Here is a 26,397-nt window from a genome sequence, read left to right on the forward strand (position 1 = left end):
TACAGATAGAAGCCTTGCTCAGAGGATCATTCAAACCTCTCTACTTCGATCTGAAGAGGAGTGCCACGCTAACTGGATAAATGAGGTTTGATGGAGCACCTTTCATTAATGTTACTGTAGTACAACATGCATTGTATGCTTGACATATAACAATCTGGTGCATATAACGGCGAGGCCAAAGTCTACTAAAGGTACATATAGTTGTGTGTTTCATAAATGTACAGTTTATTAAGGAAAGAAACTGCACATTTGTATTTCTGTCAAACAAAACAAATTTCAGAGATTTATTATACATGTATTTATAAGGACCCTAAAGTTTTGAACAGAGGTGTAAAATAAATAAACACAATGTAACAAAAACTATTTTAGTTACTGTTTATATACCTTGTTGTTATAATCCCTGACATCTCGGTCAAGGCGCAGCTCTGATGATTTGGGGTATTTTCTGCGTAGCTCGTCTGTATGCTCGGACTTAAAGGTCGCCAGCATGGCTGCAGCAGTAGGCAGGGCCTGACTGAGTCTCTCGCCAAGGTTCACCGCTTGCTGGTCCTCTGAGGAAGAAGATGAAGAAGTCGTGCTGAAGTCAATTGGTGCCGCGGCACCGTTTCCGTTAACCTCGCTGTACAAGCCTGATCCAGGTCCTGTCCCTGTACTGTCACTTGCACCGGCCACGCCTACGGAAGGAGGAGTCAATGTGTGCAATCCATTGCCACTGCCACTTTCAGAAGATGAATCATCTGTAAATAAACACAGCACACAACAACTTATATATAAACACATAATACTACATCACTGGGCTGACAATGTACAAATGTATTATCATGGCTTTCAAACAAATCACTATATCATGTTCAATGTGTATTAACGCTGAATTTAGAATTTATAAGAGTGCCTTAAAACTGCTAGAATCTGTATATTTTTAGCATGCATGCTAAAACTAAACAAGCTGTCTGCAGAGGGCACTTTTGAGTAAGCACAGATCCTGTATGCATGCAAAGGAAAAACCCATGTATATGCCCCTGGTCAAAACAAAGTTTTTTTTTGTGTTTGTCGTCTACTGCCAAGATTTCTTTCTGTCACGCTCACAAGGTTATTAAGCTAATGTGCTACACTGCAAGCATTCACAGCATGCACGAATGAAAGCCTTAGTCTAGAGCTACATACATACACCAAAGTCCACCAGCTGGCAGTCAATGGGGTGAGTGATGCTTAAAGTCATCCAGATTTTACCTTTATTCAGAAAGGACAGTGAAGAGTGCATGGAGATGTACTTTTTGCATGGGTACTGACTAATAGCCTTTAAATTGCCAATAAAGTGAAATTTCTGAACCTAAACATAAGAGCATGATAAAAAAATGCAAATTTACAAGAAACATGTCAGATGCACTTAGAGGTAAGGCTGTCTCAATGATTAAATAATCATCTCATCGCGATTGTTTGACCTCATCGTGATGATTTCAGATCACCACAATGATTGCACATCTCTTTAAAAAACACAAGGGCGAGCTGCAGCGCTTGTGTAAACAACATTGTAAAGCCATAGCCATTCAATACAGTGGATTTTTTTTTTTTTAAAGAAAGGCTGCAAAACTTTGATAAGCAGTATAAACTGCCAGGTAAAACCAAAACAGCATTTCCAAAACAGCAATTCCAAATTTCAGGAAGTGAAAGATGCTATACTTAAGAATATGTAAGGAATTGATTTTTTTGCAGCCACTACAGATGTGGTCCAGCACTTATGTGTGAAAATTATTTCATTTACAAACAAATATTCAAACCAATATAACAGACAATTAACAGACCATTCGCTATCATTATTGCATTGCATATAACAGAAAGAATTAAATCAGACATCAGCCACCCTGCTCCCTACATAGTGGACCACTACAAATGGCCACTTCTTCTTCCACGGTCCATAAATGTGCTGCACATAGAAAACAACTCCCTGCAAACTACACAAGCAATATCTTAAAAGAATCCCAGATGGTGTCAAATGAGAAAAATAAAACACACAAAAAACTGTGTGTGTGTGCTGATGTAATGGCTACATGTAGCTAAAGGGGGAAAGAACTGTAAGGGCACAATTGGGGTCAGCGGCAACAGTAAAGTGCCAACAGAAAAAGAAGGGAAGTGAGAGAGAGAGAGAGAGAGAGAGAGAGAGAGAGAGTGAGAGTGAGAGTGAGAGTGAGAGTGAGAGTGAGAGAGAGAGAGAGAGAGAGAGAGAGAGAGAGAGAGAGAGAGAGAGAGAGAGATCTGTGTCCATTGTGACAGTGGTGAGATCGAGACAGAGACACACTTTGTCCTTTACTGTGGTAAATATAAAGAGCTTAGAGAAAAACACTTTGACAAAATCTCAAAGCTCATACCAGAGTTTCATAGCTCTTCAGATTCAGATCAAATGAAGATGTTACTGGGGGAAGACAGACACCCATCAGCTGCTGCTAAATTCATTTATCAGTTACACACCATCAGAAATAATCCACAGCCCTGATCTTGTACAGTACTTTTATTTTACCTCTCATCTGCCCCCATAAATGTACATTTGTATACTTCATATGTTTATATTTCAAAGTCTACTTTATATTGTAAATATCCTCTGATTCTATTTTATTTTGCAGTAGTACTTCATCCATCACCCAGCACCTTAGCTTAATTGCACCTTAATGTTTGTTAATATTGTGTTATTGTATGTTTCTCGTTTTATGTATAATGCTTTGGCAATATTGTAAGTGACACAATCATGCCAATAAAGTTCTTTAAATTGAAAATTGAAAATTGAGAGAGAGAGAGAGAGAGAGAGAGAGAGGATGGATTGGATGTGGTGGAGAAAACACAGGCCTGCTGGAGAAGGTGGGATGGGGATTGGATGGAAAATGCGAGGGAGGGGACGATACCGAAAGGAAGAGAGTAAGTGAGTGGACAAGGGCAGCAGGAAGCAGGTCAGAGCCAGGGCCAAAATGAACATCAGCCTGCAGTGGATGAAGGGGACAGAGGGGGATGGTGAAATTGTCTTTGGAGGACACTGCACAAGAGCAATGAGAGATATAAGGGAATTCATGCTACAGTAGGTGGTTCAGGAGAAAGAGAGAGAGGGAAAAAAAAGAAATCTTGAGTGAGTGTAGGGAATGAGCGTGCCAGAGACAGACGCATATTTATTGGAGTATAAAGAGTATTCATGCAGGGAGAGGAAGGCCGGAGTAATGCCTGCCAGCACTGCTAAAGAGCTCTACTGCGTTCACACTTTCTCTCTATACCTCCTTCACTCTTTCCTCTGTCTTTCAGGAAAGGTGTTTGAATGACAGATGTGAAAGCGTCTAATGTAATGTACATAAAACGTGTGAGCGTGAGTGTGCTCCTATACCTCTCCACAGACTGCAGTGGACATTTCTGTCCTTCTCTGTGATGCGTTGAATCCTTTATGTGTTTTTCTCGTCTCTGTAAACGTCCACAGCAGTCAAGTTTTATAGTGTTGGACTTAAGTCAGATGTGGGACTGATTGGACTGCTGTTTTATTTGGTTATATTTTGACATTGCAAGGTTCTTGTCACACCTGTCAGAAAATGTAGCAGGCATACAAATATAAATTTGTATTATTACACCACAACCTACACTGTAAATAAATCCTTTAAAGTTTAATCAACTTAAATTTAAAATAAATTTTTAACTTTCTTGATTAATAAGAAGTTGCTATAAATTACTAATTTAAGTTGAATTAACTTAAAAGTACTTAAAGTAATCCTCACTAGTTCAAGAAATTTGCAATTAATTGTAATTTCAAGTTGATTATCCTTCATTAAAATTTAAGTGTAACAAGGAATTTTTACATTTGTACATTTTTGTTTCAGTGTTCAACTGGTGTAGGGGTTGCCTTATCATTGCAGTAAAGAAAAAATGTTGTTAATGTAATATTTTAACAGTTTTGGACCCTTGTGTTTCAGCAAAGCAAGGTTTCTTGATGGAGAGCTTCCCATATGAACCTTTTGAACATGCTACAGTATTATTTCTCTGAAAAGAACGCTTCCTAAAGCTCTCCTTGCTTATTTGAAGAAAATAATGATGGACAATGAAATCTCTTTACCCATGTGACAAGCGTGAAATATGATTAGCCGTGGCGCTTGCCACTCAACTGGCCCTGGTCCAGTTCACTTCTTCTATTAATCATCCACAGTAAAAGCCATACAGACAATCTGTACATTGTATGCCGTACTAAATGTGAGGACATACTGAAGGTTTTGCTTTGATATGGAGTAAAATCTTTTTTTTTTTGCAAAACAGATTTAATAGATAAATGATGGCCTTTGTTGTGAAAATTCCTTTATACACAATTTTCAATTCAAATAAAAACATATTTGTTGGTTCAACTTAAAAAGTAAGTTACATGGTTGCCTTAAAATTGAGAAATTGTCGTCAACTAATATTTAAGTTGAATTAACTTAAAATTTTAAGGCAACCAGGTAACTTACTTTTTAAAGTTTTTACAGTGTGCTATTAAGAAAATAAGCAAAAACATTTTTTAAGTAAATTTAAAGAGCACCTGTTTTATTGCAAAAATTGTTTTCTTTTGTGTATTTGGTATAATACAATGTGTTTGCGTGGTTTATGGTAACATACCTTGACGAAGGCTATATGCCGAATGTTGGTGACAATAAAATTATTTTGCAAGTGAGTGTGCAGTCACTATTTTGTGTTATATATTTGGATTTATTCTTTTTGACTCGTACTCGGACGGAGTGCATTTGTTCCTAATTTCTGATTACAAAAAACACATTATTTTCCACATACCGTACATTTTTGTAGCTCTAGATATACTGCTTTCCTCAAACGCTCTGATTTTGTACGAAACTCACTGAAAAGCACTGTCTCCCTGATTGGCCAGCTAATCTGTATGTTGTAATTGGCCTGAATACCTCTAACATCAGCTCGAAATGTGACGCTCCTTACCATGTTTGAAAGATTCGCTCACAATGCAATGCTAACAGGAGTTAACCTACAGGCTTGGAGTCCAAAGCGGGAGGAATTATGATAATGCCGGTCTTGTCAAGGTCAACAGGTCCAGGAAGTAAACTTTTGCCTACAATCCGTGTGTTTTGTAGTCCAAGAAAAGAGATTTACGTTGGAGACGATAAATCGCGTCATTGTTTACTTTGGGGTTCGTACCGTTTGCTATCGTTAACATGTACTAATAAACACTTACACACCAATGTTAAATCGTAAATCGGACAATAGGTGCTCTTTTAGCTATAATGTACAACATGACACATCTTGCACACCTTAGGAGAAACCAGAGTCAACCAGGAAGACCAGTTCTCCTCTGGCACATAAACATTAATATAATTAATATAAGGTTAAGAGCACTTTTAAAATAATAATATAAACATTTCACAGAAAAGTGCTTTTTCCAGTTTTCCTATTGCATTTACTTATTCATGCTGTACAAAGAGCCATCTGCATCTCTGAGCAAAACACAGTGAGCTGAGCGATTGTCACCGATTGTTCACTCCTGCAATCGCACTAGCAGATGTGTGCGTGTGTGTATGTGTGTGTATGACGGAGACACACAGAGGGGTGCAAGCACAACAGTCGATATCACCGCTGTGCTTCCTGTCTCACAGTCTCAGTAATGACCAATCAGGCGTAATGATCCGGTCTACCCAGCAGGCCCTGTGAGGAGTCGCCATAACACAAACATTTCATCAAGTCCATAGTGAAGTCTATACGATGATTGGCAGAGAGGACGGATTGTGTACATTTTTAACCCCCCCCCCCACACACACACACATATATGTATACGTAATCTATATAGGGTTGCAACAATCAGGAGGAGGATAGAAGGTCTGCTCTCTCCTTGTGCAGTAATTGACTGTTTTTTTAATTCATGCGGATGACCTCCAATTAGTGGGTTCTTCCGATAAGCCCGAGACTGTCAGTCAACCCCCTCCGCTGCAGTCTTAACAGGCTCGCATTCACCGCACACACCTAGACAAGCATTTTTCATCATACTTCGAATGTGTGATACTATGTGTTTTCAAAATCAATAATTCGGTGTGTTATCTTAACAATTAGGGTGCTCTGTATATTTAGCCAGGTTTCGAGTTTGACTGCCGGACGCATTTCTGATGTAGGCGCTGCAATTTTGTATTCAAAACCAGCCATAAGGAAAGGAACAGAATGCAGACATTTTCAAAGAAACTAGACAAACTAGTCAGCTTCACTTGAATGACTAGTCGAACATCCTTCACACAGCGTCATATACAGCTGGTGCAAGAAAGGCAAATTCTCCCCTTCCCCCTTCTAATTCCCCCATCCTTACATTTCTCCTCACTTCTGCACAATAGAGACCCACCCTGTCTTCATCCACTACCCCTCCTCTCCCCCCTGCTCCTCTAAAATAAAGACAGCGTTCCGATACTGGAGGCAAAAAGGAGAGAGAGAGAGAGCTGACGGTGCGGTCCAGCTGCTCTGAATGTCACAGTGATTCATTGGGGCATTTAGCGCACTGGGGACAGAACAACACTGGAGTGCGTGTGTGTTTAAGAGGGCAAGGGTCTAAGAGGCACAAGGGTACACACACAAGCATGCAGCTCGTTGAGTTGTCAGGTTGTGAGGATGGTCCACGGACAGTCAATCAATGCTTTACCCATGATTCTCTTGGGGCGGGGGGTAGAGGGCAGGGCGGAAGAGCAAAGTGCTGCATCAGCCACAAGCTGCCAAACATATCATAAAATACATCCTTAACACAGATGTACACAAAACCACACAGACACATAAGCATGCACTCTCTCGCCAGTTTAAACAAATACACAGCTCCAGCGAGTTGTCTACTTAGACAGCATTTTGAGGCATTTGTAAGTAAACTATTGCTGCAGTGCCAGTACAAAAAGTAATAAGCAACAGTATGCTGTCTTTTAAGTCCTTTACAAACACAGATTTCAGAAAATAGATGAAAAACGTGTTGGGGGGATTGTTTGTTTTTGGTTTATTCATACAGCCAATGATTTTCCAGAATCTGTGTATAGCCTACATTCATACACATTATTCAAAGATCTCACAAAGATACACAATAAGAAGTGTATTGTATTTAATCGTGCACTTGTGGATTTTGTCTGAGCTGAACAATAACTTCTTGTTGCAATGACACACGCATCCTCACTACGGCACACCCCTTACGGCATCGTTTCTGCCTTTTGTTCACACAGGACGCTTTCGGTAAATGTTACGCCAATGTTACTTGGTCCTTTTTACGGGATCAATTCCAAAATCAATCACGGGATGTGTTTGCATTCATAAAGAAGGCACGTCGGCAATTGATTTTAAAGATCCCGTTTTTCCTAATCCCATTTTTCAAACTTTAGTTAGTGTGTAATGTTGCTGTTAGATCATAAATAATACCTGCAAAATAAAAATCTCAAAGTTCAATGCCAAGCAATATATTTTTAATAGAATTCCCCTATTGAGGCCTACAGAGAACGGCCGGTTTGGACTACAGTCCTCTACTTCCCGGTAGGCTTGTCGCGATAGTCGGTGAAACAGTGAGTACCGGTGCTTCAGCCTCTAGATTACGTGCCCACCGCGACATCGTCTTTCACCGTCGTTTTGATATTTTCTTGTTATTAAATAATTTAGTTTCGTTAGAGAGAGCAAACACTAAGAACTGAATGTGTCTGCTGCCTGAATTCAGCGGAGCTGAACGCGCGTCACATCACAGAGCAGCAGGTGTCAGATTTTATTTACTGTCAGACTGCGGCGAGCTGACTGACCAGACGATGGCAGAAGACGCGTGCTTACTCGTTTTTGTTATAAAATACATATATGACGTTTAATATAAGCGAGATTGTTTTGTTGTTGTGTTTTTCATCAAGAAAAATAATAAACCCATCATTCAAGCAGCGCTTTATGGAGAAGTAGCCGGTTGCTCTGCTTGGGACTGGCGGGTTCTGTGAGAATTACCTGCGCACATTGACTCAATCACTTAATTAAACCTGCTGTTGCACTTGCATTGCACGCAAATTCATACGCGATTTAACCCAGCGTACGCAAGCACTGCATTTAAACAGTTGCATAATTCAAAAGTGAAAGTAAAATGCGCACGTCTGCATGCACATTTATAAGCCCCTCCCACACGGTGATACTGGTATCACCGAGTTTGTCAGGCGCTGATTAACCGGTGGGAAAATTCTGTCACCGCGGCAAGCCTACTTCCCGGTTGAATGACGTCAAAATAAGAGTTTTTGACTAAACTCCGCCCACAGGAATATGTCAGTCGCCAGCTAAGCTCAAACGGCTCTGGCTAAGCTAAGCTGTGTATGTATTTAAAAAACATTTACATGTGTATATATTTCCTAAATGTATATGTATGTATATATGTGTGTGTGTTTAAATATACATATTTACACACAGCACAAACTCATATATTATGCAAAACAAATTACCTTTATTTTGTATGAGATTAATCTAGGTTAATCTATGCCCAGCACTATTTTTTGACACACGAAACATTACACAGAACACATTATATCGAAACCATTGTAGCTTCAAAAACAGGAAAAATGGGACCTTTAAAATACCTTGTTGTGGCATTGTGACAAAATCAATAAAAAATGTTTTTAACAATGTGGTGTCAAAAAAGCATTGATAAAAAAGAAACACTTTGCACCTTAATATTTATATTTTAGGTGCATTACATAAAAGTTCACAAACAAATTAAGGCTGCACAATAAATCGAGAAAACTAATTACGATTCCAATTACGGGTGAAACAATTACAAAATCACCAAAAGCTAAAATTACAGCTGTCCATTGTGCTCATTTCTGTGCGGTTCGGCAGAACGTTTTTGCACCAAATAAAGTGGTAAATCAGAGATTTTAAAATTGATAAATTGATGTGTTTTTGGCCATTTGTTTTGGATTTTTTTACCAACAACATAACTCCCATAATTATTCGTCATTTACATACAATTTTTAGTTTTGGAATTTACTATGCAGCTGGTTCACAGAAAGTTATAAAACTTTTCAAAACTCCAATGTAAAAAAATTGAATCGTCAATAATAATCGCAATTACAGTATCAAGGCAAATAATCTGCAATTATGATTTTTTTTTAATAATCGTGCAGCCCTAAAACAAATATATGCAACAAAAGTCATGGACAATTTTGCGTAAGCTGGCTATTTTAACAGCTCAATAAATCAGTTAGGCCAATAGCAACACAGTCAGTGAGCTCAAGTCACATTCATAACATAGAAATACTTGTCCACACTGTTTGCATTAACTTGTTAATTAAAAATGAACTATAAATCAAACTTGACTCTACCTAAACACTGACTCTCTTTAGGATTAACCATGAACATTTTAATCAATATGATTTAATCTACAGCTGTGATTTCATATTGTACAGGAGCCAGTATAAATCAATGTTCTCATTGTAGTCTGGTCGGAGAACATCGATTTAAATAAACGTTACAGATAAAGCAGGGCATTAATTAAGGGAATTGTTTTATTAATGCAGCAATGGGCCAATAAATGAAATTATATTTTGTTATGTATACAGCATAGCCCACAGCTGCTGTGTGTGTAGGGGACACCACTAAACTGAAATCTAGTTCATCATTCAATTAGCTTAATTCTACAACATAAAAACACAAAGCGTGAATCAGTGAGCTAAAAATACAACTTAACTGGTCCTCACATATGCGCACATATACACCGATGCCAAAATTAACACCAGTAGGCTACCAAAAAAAGTAAATGCTCCAACACAGTAATTCAGGAGCAAAAACACCTACCTTTTAAAGATACTTGTTATGTGTTAATATATGTATTTATGTAAAATGTACACACAGACACACACGACTGGAATTATATTATATTCAGCACAAATGAATAGCACACACACACACACTTATGCATGTATATATTCATGCCTAACTATCACAAAGAATATGCAAATACATACAGTATGCATAGCAGCACACTACTGTAAGTATGTACTATATACTATATGGCATAGAGTGTGCAATTAAAAGTGTATAGTGTCAGGACTTAAACTTTCTGTATTGTGAAGTGCACATAGTTAGGGCTGTTACTAAAGTGTTAAAAACTACTACAGTCATTTAAAAGTTTACAAGTTGTAATGTTGAATTTCATCTTAACTTTCAAGAAATGCAATTTTATACCCTTAAGAACAAAGGATGCACCGTAGGTGTGTAATTCTTGCATTGACTAGATATTCAAACCATTAATTTAAGCCAGCAGAAAACATGAATACATGTGTATAGAGAGTAATGAGAAATTTTTCGCCTCATAAACCGGTTAAATTAGCAGTATTTCCTGCTTAACTTTATAGCTATTCTTCATTAAAAGTACACGGGATGCATACAAACTGAACTTTACAGTTAACACTTCTATTAACCATTTCATTACAAACATAAAAAATGACAATCACTTATTAAATCCACAGCATTTCGATTTTTTTATAAAGGGACACACACATGTGAAAAGTCAGTGGATTTTTTTGTGTGCTGCTACTGTAATTGCGACATTATCTTGCAAAGTCCTGGTTGGCTTACGGCACAAGCAAATCAATGAGCTGTAAGTGACACTGTAGACAGTGAGTCAGTGCTAAGGTGTGTGTATGAGGTGGGTTAGTGTGGCCCGGTAGCTTCTGTCAGCTCGAGGGTTTATTCGGAGTCCTCAGAGGAGCTGACCTGAGCACAAGAACTAACAGATGCTAATTCTTTCACTTCTGCTTCCCTAGGCACCTGCAGAGAGTTTGTGTGTGTGTGTGTGTGTGTGTGTGTGTGTGTGTGCGGCCGGGTAATTATCACGTTGGGGGGACCAATTGTCCCCACAAAGATAGGAATACCAGTATTTTTGTGACCTTGTGGGGACATTTTGATGTCCCCATGAGGAAACAAGCTAATAAATCAAACAGAATGATGTTTCTTGAAAATCTAAGGTATCAGACAGTTTCCTGTGATGGTTAGGGTTAGGGAATGGGGCAGGTAAGGGGAATAGAATATACAGTTTGTACAGAATAAAATGCATTACGTCTATGGAATGTCCCCAAAAAACATGGAAACCAGAATGTGCGTGTGTGTGTGTGTGTGCGTGTGTGTGTCGGAATCCCTCTGCGGGATTACAATGGCTTATCCCGCTAAGAAGCGGCACGAGCTGCTCCCCATGCCGGCACAAAGCCTGGCATTGCCATAGCAACCCAGTTCCCCCATCCACTGTTGTAGCAGGGACAGCTGTCCCCTGCCCAAAAGCGAGAGATGGGTCAGGGAAGTAAGAGAGGAAAAGGGGTGAGAAAATGTAAAGAATGTAAAAGCTGTGAGACTGACAGATGGAGGTAAAGCACACGTCTGTGCGGGAATGACAGAAGTTGAAAGAGAAAGAGAGATGCTTTTCTTATTGTGTTTGTCCTTTACTGTCTTGGTGTCCCTGACACAGCAGATAATCTTCAATCGAGACACCCAGGAAGGGCAGCTTAATTAGCATAATACTGTACATACACACCAGAGAGAGACATCTGAAGACTAGCTCACCCAAAATTCTTTCATCATTTACTCGTGTTTAAATTGTTTTACACCTGTGTCTACCTTAAAGGGATAGTTCGGCCAAAAATGATATTAAACCCATGATTTACTCACCCCCAAGCTGTCCGAGTTGCATATGTCCATCGTTTTTCAGACAAACACATTTTCGGATATTTTAGAAAATGTTTTAGATCTTTCAGTTGATTAAATGTGAAGTTACGGGGTCCACGACCTTCAAGTCCAAAAAAAGTGCGTCCATCCTTCACAAAATAAATCCAAACAGCTCCAGGATGATAAATAAAGGTCTTCTGAGGGTAATCCGCACGGTGTTGTTGTAGAAATATCCATATTTAAAACTTTATTAACGAAAATAACTACCTTCCGGTAGCGCCGCCATCTTAGTCGCGTCCGCATTCAGGATGAGAGCTTACTCAGCCTACGGAGGCTACTCTGCTGCTGCTCTGTGCCCCCGCCCTCCGAATTTGACATACGTCACTAAGAAAAGTGCGTACACTACGCTAATACTCTCTCCTGAATACAGAGGAGTCTAAGATGGCGGCGCTACCGGAAGGTATTTTTTTTCGTTAATAAAGTTTTAAATAAGGATATTTCTACAACACCGCGCGGATTACCCTCATCCTAGAGCCGTTTGGATTTAATTTGTGAAGGATGGACGCACTTTTTTTGACTTTAAGGTCGTGGACTATGGGTGGACCCCGTAACATTACATTTAATCAACTGAAAGATCTAAAACATTTTCTAAAATATCCGAAAATGTGTTTGTCTGAAAAATGATGGACATATGCAACTCGGACAGCTTTGGGGTGAGTAAATCATGGGTTTAATATCATTTTTGGCCGAACTATCCCTTTAAACATATATGCAGAGTTAAACATATACTTAGCCTTGTCCAAGTGTGATCAGATCGACCAAAATGCATCTTAATACCATGTGTAAACAGGACTATAACAGTGAAGCACAACACCCCCATTTATTTAATTCTCTTCAGGGCCGGAGTGGGGCCACTTTTCAGCCCGGGAGTTTCGTACCCAAGACCGGCCCACTTTTTCCAAAGTGTTATTCTAAATTAGCACTTTTTTCAAATTGGATAAATAAAGCAACAGTTCAGCTCTTACTATAGTTTCTATTAATATCATGATTAAACAAATAAGGTAAAAGTTAAATAACATTTCACTTAAGATGAGAAGTTAACAAAAATATTCCTCTACACTCTAAAAAAGGCTGTGTTATTTTTTACCCATAATGGGTAAATATTGGACAGAACACATGCTGGGTTAAAAATAACCCAATGTTGGATTGTTGTTATGCAACCATGGATTATAATAACCCAACAGTTGGGTTAAAACAACCCAGCATTGGGTCAATTTTAACCCAGCAGCGTGTTCTGTCCAATATTTACACATTATGGGTCAAAAATAATCCAGCCCTTTTTGGAGTCTATTCCACAAGAAAAGGTTGATAAATTATTAGCATTGCTAATGCTATGAGGGCTATGATTAATCAAGATGCAAATAGAAACATAAAACCCAGTCCGAATTAAAAAAGAAAACAATTTGACAAAAATATTGAATCCAATATTGGGTAAATATATAGCATAACAAGTGATTTATAAGCTTTTTTCGGCTGGTCATTTTTGACTGGGGACACAAAAGGCGTTATATGAACTGAACACAACCTGATTGTTACATAACTTTAATTCATATTGTTTACTCATTGCCTCCTCGTTTTTAGCGGAGAACTGGCTTATCTGCTGCTCAGAAGCTGCTTGCATAATATTTGCAAAGTCTATGAATCGTCATGTATTCACAAAAGGGTAATATTTTAACTTAAAAAAAAATGTTGGCTTGTAAATAGTTTGACATCGGTATTAGCCGAATAATTACGTTGCTAATGCTAATCATTACTAGGCTTATTTCTCTTTAAGTTACCTGTTGTTGTCCTCTTGAAAATAAATCTGTAAGTTTGGCACATTCGGCAGCATCATCCTCTAATGGATTTTTTCTTCAACCTGTTTTTTACGCCCTCCTCCTCTCAGACGCGTATTGTTACGGTAGGGCCGGCCCAGCCTACCGGAGAAAAGTTTTCTTGGACGCGCTATGGACCGAACCAACTCTATGGGAGGGGAGGGGGAAACTCCCTCACATGGTACAACCCATGCAGAGGCTGCGCGCTGCAGTGTCAATGCGAAACGTGTGACGTGTTTTTTAAGAGAAGATAGACTCACTAACGTGACAAATGTAAAAAAAAAAAAAACTCGACCGGCCCAAAAGTGAAGCGGCCCACCGGGAATTCTCCCGGTTCTCCCGATTACCCACTCCGGGCCTGATTCTCTTCATCCCCAATTGGACATAAGGCTCCAAGTCCCCATTTACGTTCCTTATATTAAAAAAAACGTAAACAGGACATATTTGTGTTTTAAAGTCTCTGTAAAGTCATTCTTGAAAATGGTTTCTAAACAGTATTGCTAAAACATGCCAAACAAAACTGTAAACTGTAGAACTGAATTGTAAGACCATTTCTGTGTTCAGGATCTTTGGGCAGGGTAAAAATGGTGGCTCATTGACACACTTGGCACTTCCCGCAAATGGGCGTGGTTTCAGCAATGACAGCAGAAACGCCCCCACCCCTTGAGAGCTGAGAATAGAGACAGAGCGCCGCGCGTCATAACCTGAAAACCACGCCCACCGGGGGGGAAAACAATCCAACCGTCTCTATTGACTTTGTATTGCGAGAGGCTGCCTCCTTGTCATTTCTGGCTTATAACAAAAAACAGAATAATGCCTAAAAACTGCTGTGTGACAATATGTACAGCTAACAAGCCAAAGAACCCAGAAATAAGTTTTTATAAGCTGTCGAGCCGTAAAACCCTGTCTTTAAGGAGAATAAAGTGGATCGCCGACTACGTTTCCCCCTATTGGACGCAGTTCTACTAATAGTATTACTATGAAAAGTTGCCTGTTTCCATTTTTGTGTCTTTAAACGCTCGTTTTTGGGGTCGACAGCTTATAAAAACTTATTTACAGATTAAAATTAAAAACAGAATAATACATAAAAGCTGCTGTGTGGCAAGGTGTACAGCTAAAAAGCCAAAAAACCCAGAAATAAGTTTTTTTTAAGCTGTCGACCTCATAAAACGAGCGTTTAAAGAAACAAAAGTGGAAACAGGCAACTTTTCATAGTACTTCTATTAGTAGAACTGCGTCCACTAGGGGAAAACGTAGTCGGCGATCCACTTTATTCTTCTTAAAAGCTGGGTTTTACGGCTCGACAGCTTATAAAAACTTATTTCTGGGTTCTTTGGCTTGTTAGCTGTACATATTGTCACACAGCAGTTTTTAGGCATTATTCTGTTTTTTGTTATAAGCCAGAAATGACAAGGAGGCAGCCTCTCGCAATACAAAGTCAATGGAGACGGTTGGTTTGTTTTCCCCCCCGGTGGGCGTGGTTTTCAAATTTGCATATCGGCGCTCTGTCTCTATGCTGCCTATTTTTCAAATGTTTTACTTTACAGCAAACTTACTTCATTTACTTGATGTTTTTCCAGCATTCAAATTTGGATGGGTGGTTAATAATTTTTTTTATTAACATAAAATATCTCACTTAACAGGGACTTTGAGGAAAAAAGTACAGTAACAATGGTATTGGAACGACATGAAGTGAGTAAAGTGTCAGAATTTAAATATTTTCATCGAAGAGCATGCATGTTTAGAAGAAGAATTATAGTTTGAAGTTTAACACTGTCCCACACACACGCGCGCACACACAAACATCCAGGCTCCCTGTGTAAATCCTAATGGCACAGCTGAGAGACAATAATCAGGTATATTTAATAGGCCCGGATAAAAGTTCCCAGTTTGGGCTGCAAACTAAGCAGAGATAATTAGAGAGGGGCTTAAAACCCCCTTTCACATTTAGTAAAGAAAAGTCATTTATTAATCTCAATCTCATTTCCCCTCCTCCTCCTCCTCCCCCAGGACAGACGGTGGTTCTTTGAAAACAGGCTTTTCAATGAGACATTGCTGTTGAAGCCTCCAGCACTTCTGTTTGTCTGCGATACCCTAGTACAGCAGATCCAGGTGCTCACACCCAACAACTACACAGCGGCCTGGACAATACAATTATACCAATAGTTATAGTGTATGAGATACAATAGTACATCCTTTTCCTGTTATTTTAGCAGAATTAGCAGATTCTTAGGATTTACAATAATCTTAAATTTTTAAAAATTTGAGAGCCTGAGATGCCAAATCAGGGCAGCAGATTATAGGATGTGAGTGGACATGCTTGTAAAAGCACCACACAGCCTTTCCCCACCACCCTTTCACCCAATTCCCTAGAAAAAAGCGAAAGAAAAATAGAGGCAATGGGGGAAGGGAGAAAGAGACAGAAAGAAAGAAGAATAAAATAAGAAAGAAATACAGTCAGATGCCTGAGGCAGGGACTTTCCCTCTTTACATCTTTTGGTATTTCATATTGGTGCCGTGAGAGGCAGGGGACGCATGAGATATGGAGAAGAAACCCAAAGATCTAGATGTAGAATAGACAGCGATGTGTCAGTGCACTGCATGTTTTGCGAGTGCTGTTCGAGTTTTGTGTGAGTGCCGTCTCTCCGCTCTGAATAGTTATGATTGTGCCCAAGGCAGAAACAAATGGAGCGTTTAGAGGAGTAAGGATGACAGCAGAAGGAGATGGTGGACAGAGGAGTGGAGAAATGGTGGTGAGGGGGAAAGAGGAAGAAGACAGTCAATCCACATGATAAAGGGATGACCAAATTACATTGGGGCAGAACCATCCCTCCCTTGTTCAGCACAGCATGACTCTGTAGCTAATAGCAAGCACACACAGACACAAGCAAGCATTCAACAACAGACAGTGCCTTATGCCAGAATCAACCCACTGTTTGTCTGTTATTTTGTCAGCTGTCCAAACTTACATGTGGACCTCGGTCTGTACTTTGCTACACACGATACGACTTTACAACAGATGAGATGTGCAATATCACACACACACACACACATGAACGCACACACACAAACAGTCACAAGCCACTCACCTCCGTAGCAAGTAAAGGATGTTGCATCCCACAGAGAGAAGTTCAGTGTAAGACTAAGGTGGTGATAATCTCTCTCTCTCTCTCTCTCTCTCTCTCTCTCTCTCTCTCTCTCTCTCTCTCTCTCTCTCTCTCTCTCTCTCTCTCTCTCTCTCTCTCTCTCTCTCTCTCTCTCTCTCTCTCTCTCTCTCATTTGCAGGTTTGTAGTGCTACTCCTACCACGCAATGATTTCCAATAGTCATCATAAGGGCCAATCGGCTATAACATGCTTTCAGTGGGGTCTCAAACCTATCAACATACTAATACTCTTAGCTTACAAACACACACACATGCACTAAGACACACATTACTAACTCAAGTTAAGCACACACTGCAGGAACTGAGCTCACACAATAGGAGTCAGAGATCGGTGTGCCATCCGCACCCACGATTTGCCTCTGAATGCAGCCATGTGGCCTGGCACTGAGCCAGAATGAAAGGAAAAACGGGATACAGGGAGAGAGGCAACAATGACATGAGGGTATAAGGTCCATGTAAGAAGTGATGGTTTTGCAATCTGGTGAGGGTATTAAGCAATGCACCACTCCTGCATGATGAGACAAGGGATGATTTAGGGGGAAGGGTATAAGGAACATTGGCTGTGTTTAAGAGACTATCTCCTTTTGCGGTGCATGGTCTTCGGGGAACGGAAGGAATACTGGGTGTGCAGGAGAGAGAAAAACAGGAAGATTGAATTATTACATCTCGCAAGGGACAAGTGTGGACAAAGACCAGCAGTAACGGGCGGTGCTGACACCAGGAGAGAGAGGAACGCAGAGAGCGAAAGCAATGACTCAGAGAACGAGAGGGCTGGAAACATCTTTCCTGTCAGCAGGTTAATTTGCAGCTGTTAGAAGCGCCCAGACTGTGAAAACCTCCGTGTCGCACCACTCGACGCGACGTATCCTCAGAATGTGTCATTTTAAAATGATTTTTTTTTTACAAACAAATCGTCGCTACAATATGGTAAAAACGCCAATATAAAGGCAGATAATTACATTTAAAAATGCGTCATTTAAAGCAGAATTTTTTTAATGAACATATTACAATAAAATAAAAACATCAATCTAAACGCAATTGATTACATAAAAATAATAAAAGGAAGCTAAACAAACAAACCTATAATTTACGTGACAAACAGCAATACTTCCTGCCCGTAAACCTGCCTGACTCTCAGGTAGTAAATGACTGAAACAAGATTGGGTTTATATGATATTTTTTAAACTAAAAAGCAAACCTTTTAAAGCATTTTCGGTCATTAACGTTTGCACGACAACGGTGTTTTGGGTTCCAGAACGTGCAAACTTTTGAAAACAGATTTTTAAAGTGAAAGTTTTAAACAACTGTACTGCTATAACCTCTATAAACTACAAAAAAGTAAATTTGCGAAAATGGTGACATCATGAGTTTGTTATGTGTTCAGATCATAGACTGTAAAAAATATAGACGTAGTGTCCGTGTTCCAGCCGTCGGCATCTTGGCAGCGGGTCACCGCATGTAACTAGTGGATAACGAACATAGCCATAGAGGCGGGACGTGGCTGTAGCTGAGGTGTCTGGTTGCTAAAACCACACCCACCGAGCACGACGTTAGTGACAGCAGTGGCAGTGCACCCATCACTCAAGTGGCCACGCCCTTAATTATGCAGAGCTTAAATGCTTAATATAATTTAAACGCGTGAGTTGCAAAACATTTCACCCCCCCACAGTTTTCATGAAGGGGGAAATTAGTTATATAGACCAAAAACACTAGAGCTATTCTCTAGCGGCCAGTTGATAAATTGCAGGTTTAATAAGAGAGACCGGATGGTTGCCTCTTGGTTTAGACATAATGTGAAATCGCCAACTACTGAAACGGCATGCACTGCACTGAACTTTTTGTCATTTTCACAGAGCAGCATGAACTTGTTTAGAAAATGTTGTTGTCTGCATGCAAAAACTTTTCAAAAACTTAAAGGGGACATATCATGAAAATCTGACTTTTTCCATGTTTAAGTGCTATAATTGGGTCCCCAGTGCTTCTATCAACCCAGAAAATGTGAAAAGGATTAACCCAGTAAATTAGTTTTGGTAAACCATTTTCTGCAAGCATGTGAAAACATAGGTCATTGAAATTTGGCTCCCCTTGTGATGTCAGAAGGGGATAATGCTGCACCTTAATCTGCACTATCCAACAACATCACTGCCATTTAGTGCAGAGATCAGCTCCTTTGCATTTTAAAGGACACTGCTCACACCTAAAAAGTGGCATTTTAAACATGCTATAATAAATTATCTGTGGGGTATTTAAAGCTAAAATTTCAAATGTACTCTGAGGACACCAAAGATTTATTTGACATCTTAACAAAGTCTTGTAAAATTTGAAACTTTTTAACTTTTAGTAAATTGTTGTCACATAAACATACCCTAAATAAGTGAGAAGGCTCAAATAAATTCAATTAATGTAAAACAGACAAATAAATGAACAACATTAAACAAGTCAAGTATTTAGAAACCAAGTATTGATTGCCGACACAGGGCTGCACAATATATAGTTTCAGCATCGACATTGCAATGTCCGCCTTTGCAATAGTTACATCTCAGAACATTTATTTCAAAAGGAAAACTGTTTTGGATGCCTTTGCTAGTGTTTCAAATGACAGAGAAAAATCACAAAATTATCTATAAAAATATGTGAGCTATTCAAGAAATGCAAGGCAGAATAAAAACCTCTCAAACAGAGCTTTTCATGTCATCTAGTGAAGGCATTCGGCATACCGCAATTAACATAACATAAAAGCAAAACATCGCAATATCCCCCCACACAAATATTGTGCAGGCCTAAAAAACCATGAGTTTGGTTTCCCACATAAACTGCTCAATTCAGATCTTTATTCAGGTATGCCTGTGGGGTGGGGTCTCTAAAATGTATCTGTTTGAAATGCAAATCAGAAGTTTAATGAAATCCATCCCCTCCCGGGACAAATGGTCAAGCAAACAATAAAACTGTGTCTCTTTCTAAACAGTGTGCAGTTGTAAATGGTCAGCTTTGACTAAACTGTACGGTATTGTACTTTCCACCCCATACTGCTGTTTTGTAGCCACAGGCAACGAGTCCACATTTAGTGTGGGCAGTCACATGCCTCAAAATATATTAACCCCTCTCCTTGCCCCACCACAGAGCTACAGAGACATATCCGAGTAGAGTAAGGATCGCTTTCTGCTGTAAGCTGTGATAATCATGAAATCATTCATTTCTTTATCCTAAAACGAACAATAGAGAATCAACCTCAGATGCTTGTATCCAACATTCACACACACATTAGTGATGAAGGCTGATTGAAAGTGTACAGGGGTCAGGTTTCCTGTGGTTTGTTCATCTTAAGAGTGTGACTCAGCATTGTATTCATATTCTCTCTCTCTCTCCGTCATATTCTCCGCTCTACCTCTTATCATACACTGAAGGACCAGGAGGGCCCATTAGGATCTTAAGATGGCTGAAGCACATTCATATTGTCTTCTCCATCATCGTACATCAAACCCGCAAATGCCTTCCTGCTTACATGTAACACGGCCGTCATCATACAGCTGAACAAACAAACAAAATCTTTATGCACCATCAGATGTACATCATAAAGTCTGGTGCACATTTGTATTGGCTCATTGTCCTACAAACTGACCACTTAGATGGAATGGGGCATGTGAGTGACTTGTAAAACAGCCAAGCATAGTTTGTTTTTTACTTTAGAGGCAGATAAATGGAAAATCAATGAACCAGAGACAGTAAAGCATTAAATAAATAAAACACATTGTAATGTTGGCGTATGTGAAAGGTCACAACAGTGTTTCCCACAGGAAACACGATCGGATCTCGCCATATTTCGGCATCAGATGGACCGTGAACAGTCAGTTTCTGACTGAGACTGTGGTAGCAGTAAAAAGCGGTGATCTTAGTGAGCGCTTTAGCTCATGTGGGCAGCAGTCTGACATTTTCTGTGCTGTAATAATGGTCTTGATCTGTCAGTACCTGGACAGTTTTCTTGCTTTATGTTATATACTCTGCGAGGGGCAATCACTCATCTGTCTATAGGCTTGACTGAAAGAGCGAGGGAGTCTTGTACAAGCCAAACTTAATCAAACAGGTACCAGTCTTGGACCTTGACACAGAATAAAGGTGAGAGACTGGTTAGACTTTAATCAGCCACTCGCCAAATGACATTCAATGTGGATACGCTCAACATTTTGGTGCAAGTAAAAATCACAGTTGCTTATTAAAAATAATAGTGACAGCATGCATTTGAGTTGGAATTAACTTCATGTGCAAAACCTGAAAATTCATGTTATTCCACCATAAATCCAAAGAAATCCAGAAATCGGTTCAAAAATCAATCTTCACTGTTTTCAAGTTTAAATTAGATTTTGAATTAGAGATTTAAACAATTTCGTTCCAAATGGGAAGCAATGGCAATCTTAGCGTGTGAGGTTTGTAATTAAACTGTGATACTCCTCATGCTGTTTTAGCAGGATACGAACTAACTCACTAAATCTCAAAGCAATGGACAGATGGAGGAGTTAAACCTATAGCTGCCTCTGGGATCAGCACTCCCGATGCACACAAGGAAATGAAAATGAACTTCATGTTACACTGAACTACAACGTCAGTCAAGACGACTGGCTTGAGAGGTTTGTACTTATCGCCATCTCTGCAACAGATGCCGGGAAGTCTACAGTATATAGCTGTTGTTAGAGATATGACTGTACTGGAAAGACAGATCCAGCTGTGAACAAGTAGCTCCTGCTGCGAATCTGTCCCATTCCATCAATGGGTTAAAGAATCGAACCGTGATATCTCATTTTACCGCTTAATCCCTGGATTACACGGAGTGTGTTAATCTGGGAACATGAAGATAATGTGCTATAATCCTTACACCATCCATCAATCCTGCCAACGAGACACGTCCAACCGCCTGAACGCTGGATCAAGCATTCATTTTTCTGGATATTTAATAAAAAAATAGTACTGTATAATAATGCTATACATTTTTATACTGAAGTTGTGTTTTGTTTAGGGGTGTAATTTAGACACATCATCACAATACAATATGATAATGATTCTCTCAGCCAGCGATACGATGCTTAACAATACCTCACAATATTGTGTGATACAATTTCGATTCGATTCAGTGGTAGGGCTGTGATGCTGGCAGTATTTTGCCCGAATTTTTTGCACGAATTCACCGCAGTGGTTATAGAATGAGTGTGTGTGCACGCTCGTATTGATGCATATAATGCATACATATATTTTAAAATATACGAATGTTAACAAGGATGAGATATACATTTCTTAACAAACGTGCATGTTCACAGGCGCATGTTTCTTTTTTCGCCTGTGGGTGCTCGTCACGACAGCTGCTCTGGAGCGCCCACGCGCTTTGAAAAGGAGGAAAGTGGCGCTGTCACATTTTCCACATGGTTTTACTGTGCATTCACACCAGATGCGGTAGAGGCAGCAAAAACGCGCTATTCGCGTGTAGTGGACGCTTGAACATTTTGAGTTTACTCGCTATATTCGCACGTGAAATTCTAGTCATTCAAGAAATTCACGCAAAAAATTGCGTCATGCAAGGGACTTTTGCGACTCGCTTCCTGTAACAAGTCACTGCTATAGCAAGCTCCTGATCGGTTAACGCAGCGTGAATATCCGCCAAAGTTCCGATTTTTCCCGGACCAATGCTCCATTTGCGCGTTCTGCGCCATTCGCGTGCCAGGATGCCTATTCTCATCTTTGCATTGACTTAACATGTAAATCACTCGCACTTGCCACCTCTTCCGTGTCTGGTGTGAATGCACAGTTACGGCGCATTTCCATTGCATAGTACCCCACGGTTTGGTTTGGGTCAGTTTACTTTTGTGAGCTTTTCTACTGGGTGCTCAGTCAGGGTTCCAAGCGACCGGAGCTGATACCAAAACATGACGTGAAAACACTGTAGATCACTGATTGGTCTGAGAGAATCATCACTACAAACGTCATCGCTATAATGTAAAAGATTAGCTTTACCTTCGTGCTAGCTTGCGCTGTCTTGAGCAAACATTTTGTCATCTGTGCTCTGCTATTAGTTCCCAAACTCCCTTTTAGCAATGAAAAACATCCACAGGTTGACAATCAGGAACACCACAACAGTTTTTTCCAGACTTGCAGTTTGTAGCAGAACATTCGCGATGCGCACATTCGCATATTATTCTTAAATGCAACTTAAATGAGGCTCAGTGGAGCACCGAAGCCACCGGTGTTTGTACAGAAACTATCATGTGAAATAGAGGTATAGTGATAGACGTGATGTGCAAACATCTATTTGTGGTGGTCAATTTTAATTTTGTGGCGGACTGAGAATAAATAAATGTATGGGAATATGCAACAACGCTCCCAGTTGTATGATGTCACAGCGCAAATATAACAACACTCCTATAATCCCTCCCACTCTGAAGTGTAACTAAACTCTATGGAAAAGCTAACCAAGCCAAAGTGAGGTGAGCTGACCCGACCTGACCCAAACCAAACCGTGGGGTACTATGCGATGGAAAAGCGCCATTAGACGCAAACTGTGAAGCAACTGAGCATATGTGCTTGGCCATTTCGGTGGGTGCTCTAGCCCAGCCCAGGAGCACTCACAGGATTGGCACCTATGTGCGTGCTGCAGCACTTCCATCCGTAAAACAACAATTGGTTTAAGTGAGAAATCGTTTTGGGGTTATAAGGTTTCCAGCTGCGCTGAAAACACGTTCTTAAGGTGTACTTGTAGTAGTATATTAGTTTGTCGATATTTAGACAAGTCCGACAGCAGACAGGTTGCACTGTTTTGTTGCCGCATCGCAATCTGACACAGAGAGCATTGTTAGTAAATGAAAAAGTGTGCTTTGTCGGAAAAGCGTAGACGGAGGTTACGTGAACGTGGATAGTTTCAAAATAAAGGTGCCTCACATTGATATTTACCTATGGCTTTGATGAACCATATCGTTAAACATATGACTGAACATTGATCCATATCGCTGTATTGTTACACCCCTAGTTTTGTTAAAAAAGATTTATATCTTATCTTCACAATCCATATCTACATACGTGAGCTTCAAACGACAAGAATACTACCAACATGACCAATAAATGTTATGTTAGTTATGTCACGCAACTTGAAGTGTCGAATGGATGTTAAATTCATTCATGGATTCAATGGATTCAAACTCAGTGGATTCAAACTCATGTGTCCATGCACCCCACAAACAAGCAAATAACACAAACATGCCAAAAACACATCTATTTCAATCGCCATAATCCTATACTGTCCTTTAAAACAACAAAGGCGTCTCCGGTCCTACTGGCTCTCCACTCGACTGTAAATTAAATTTGCTCCTCATTTTTGTTCCTCATAAAAGATTAAGCAGAAAGGTGATCTTAATCTAGGTCACTGACATTCTGCGGCTAATCCACATTTTGAGCAGTATCATCATAAGGATTTTCATCATGTTTGATATTCAACCTCTTTCCCTCATTACCTTTACAGGATCTCTTCCTCTCACATGCATGCATTGACATGCAGCTAATTGCGTAATTTTGAGGGATGTGCTTTCCCCATTCACAATTTCAGACAGTAGCTGACTGTTTGATATCACTCCTATGGCCATTACAGAGCATGTTTCAGTTTGTAGACACAATGCTTGACTGTATGCATCCACTGGCACGGCGTGAGATAGATGAGCTGGCATTTTCAATTCATTTCGATTCGTACAGAAGCCAAGGGGCGAACCCACGCTGGGGATCATGTGGGGAGCAACTAATGAACCAAAATGACATAACAATTCCTATGTATATACAGTATGATGAATTTATTGATCATGTATTAGAAGCAATCACACCTGTATAGCACACTAATGACAACCACACTGTTTTACACACATCAGCACATCCCCAAATCAGCAGACCTTTTTCTCAGCATTTTTGGACGCTATTGAGTGAATATCTTCAGCACCAGTGGACATGTAGGGTAAGTGTCCAAAATGCGTGTGTGTCACTAAAAGGGGGGGGGGGGGGGGGGGTAGTGTGGAAATCTCATCAGATAAAAAAACGGACATTAAGCAGATGCACACACTCACACACATACAGTATGCAAATCACCCGATCTATCAGAGCTAAATACGTTCTCTCCTTTCTAGTTACACTCAACATCTAAATCATCTCTCATCATCTCTCTCCTCTATTCCCCTCTTGCCATCCTCTTAAATCACACCACATGGCCTACAACCCCTCTTTACCACCTTTCCTAGTGGATTTCCTGGCCTGGCTGTCCCTTCCTCATCCTCTCCTCAGGTAAAGCAGGCATGTTGAGTGTTATAGTACTCTACCTCCACCTCTTACTGTCTGTAGCCTTGAGATGGCGAGAGCTGAACAACCTCCCACATGCCAACAGACGGCACACCGAGAGCCACAAAGCAACTCACTCATCCCCTCTCCATCCCATCATTTCTCTGCACCTCTGCTCCCCCCACAGCTCTCACAGGGCGCATTTCCATTTTCCATGAAGTCACCAAAGCAGGAGAGTTAAAGCTCTGTAGATCTCTGACCATACTGATGGTCATTTTATGTTATTTCACTGTTTTAATGTTTTTTGTGTATTCATATTAAAAAAAATATTCACATACCCCTTTTAATCAGGTGACTGTTGCTGTATGAAAATGCATTCTTTTCATTTGGAGTCCCATAAAAATACAAAAAACTGGTGCTAAATAGCACTAAAAGCTCGTTATCATAGGGGAATCATTTTTAGTGCTATATAGCACTTATAAAGCACCTATGAAGAACCATCCGGGAGTGATTTAGCACCACTATAGCACCACATGGTTTTACATAGCACAATATAGTTCTACACAGGTGTTACACGCGTGCTATATGACACTTAAAATGGTTCCCCTATTGGCGCTTTTCCATTGCATAGTACCGCACAGTTTGGTTTGGGTCAGGACAGCTCACCTCACTTTGGCTTGGTTAGCTTTTCCATCAAGTTTAGTATCACTTCGGAGTGGGAGGGAATATAGGCGTGTCGTTATTTTTGCGCTGCCTATTGCTGTGACATAATTCAAGTAAGAGCGTCATTGTATATTCCAATACATTTATTTATTTCTCAGTCCGCCATAAAATTAAAATTGACCACCACATCGCGTTTATCACTACCGACAGTTTCTGTACAAACACCCTTGGCGTCAGTCGACACGCTCCGCTAAGCCTCATTTAAGCTGCATTTAAGCACATATCCGGGCGTGCGCGTTGCGAATGTGCCTGTGGATGTTTTTTATTGCTAAAGGGAGTTTGGGAACTTATAGCAAAGCACAGATGACAACGTGTTTACTCAAGGTAAAGCTAATCTTTTACATAGCAATGACGCTGGTAGTGAAGATTCTCTCAGACCAATCAGTGATCTACAGTGTTTTCGCCTCACGTTTTGGTATCAGCTCGGGTCGCTTGGAACCCCGACCGAGGTGGTACTAAAAAAAAGTATTGGATACTACGTACTGCACCCAATGGAAAAGCTCCCAAAAGTAAGCTGACCCAACCCAAACTAAACCAAACCGTTGGGTACTATGCAATGGAAAAGCGCCATACGATTACGAGCCAGTGAACCACTTTTAGTGCTATTGGCACTGTTTGTTTTACGGGTGTACCTGTATATGGGTTTGTGTAAAAAAATCTCTTTAAAGTCCCTATGCAATTAAAATTTTAATTTATTTGC

General features: G+C 40.0%; 1 protein-coding gene across 3 annotated transcripts in view; it reads right to left on the reverse strand.

Annotated features, from left to right (window-relative positions):
- nol4lb (nucleolar protein 4-like b) overlaps window positions 1–26,397 on the reverse strand; it is a 98,930-nt gene that overhangs the window by 8,569 nt on the left and 63,964 nt on the right. For all 3 annotated transcript variants that reach the window (XM_065286123.2, XM_065286124.2, XM_073813059.1), the window contains one exon: window positions 385–737. In XM_065286123.2, coding sequence (XP_065142195.1) covers window positions 385–737 — 353 coding nt within the window. The remainder of the gene's footprint in view (window positions 1–384; window positions 738–26,397) is intronic.

Source organism: Paramisgurnus dabryanus, chromosome 21, assembly GCF_030506205.2.
Source record: "Paramisgurnus dabryanus chromosome 21, PD_genome_1.1, whole genome shotgun sequence".
NCBI lineage: Eukaryota > Metazoa > Chordata > Actinopteri > Cypriniformes > Cobitidae > Paramisgurnus > Paramisgurnus dabryanus.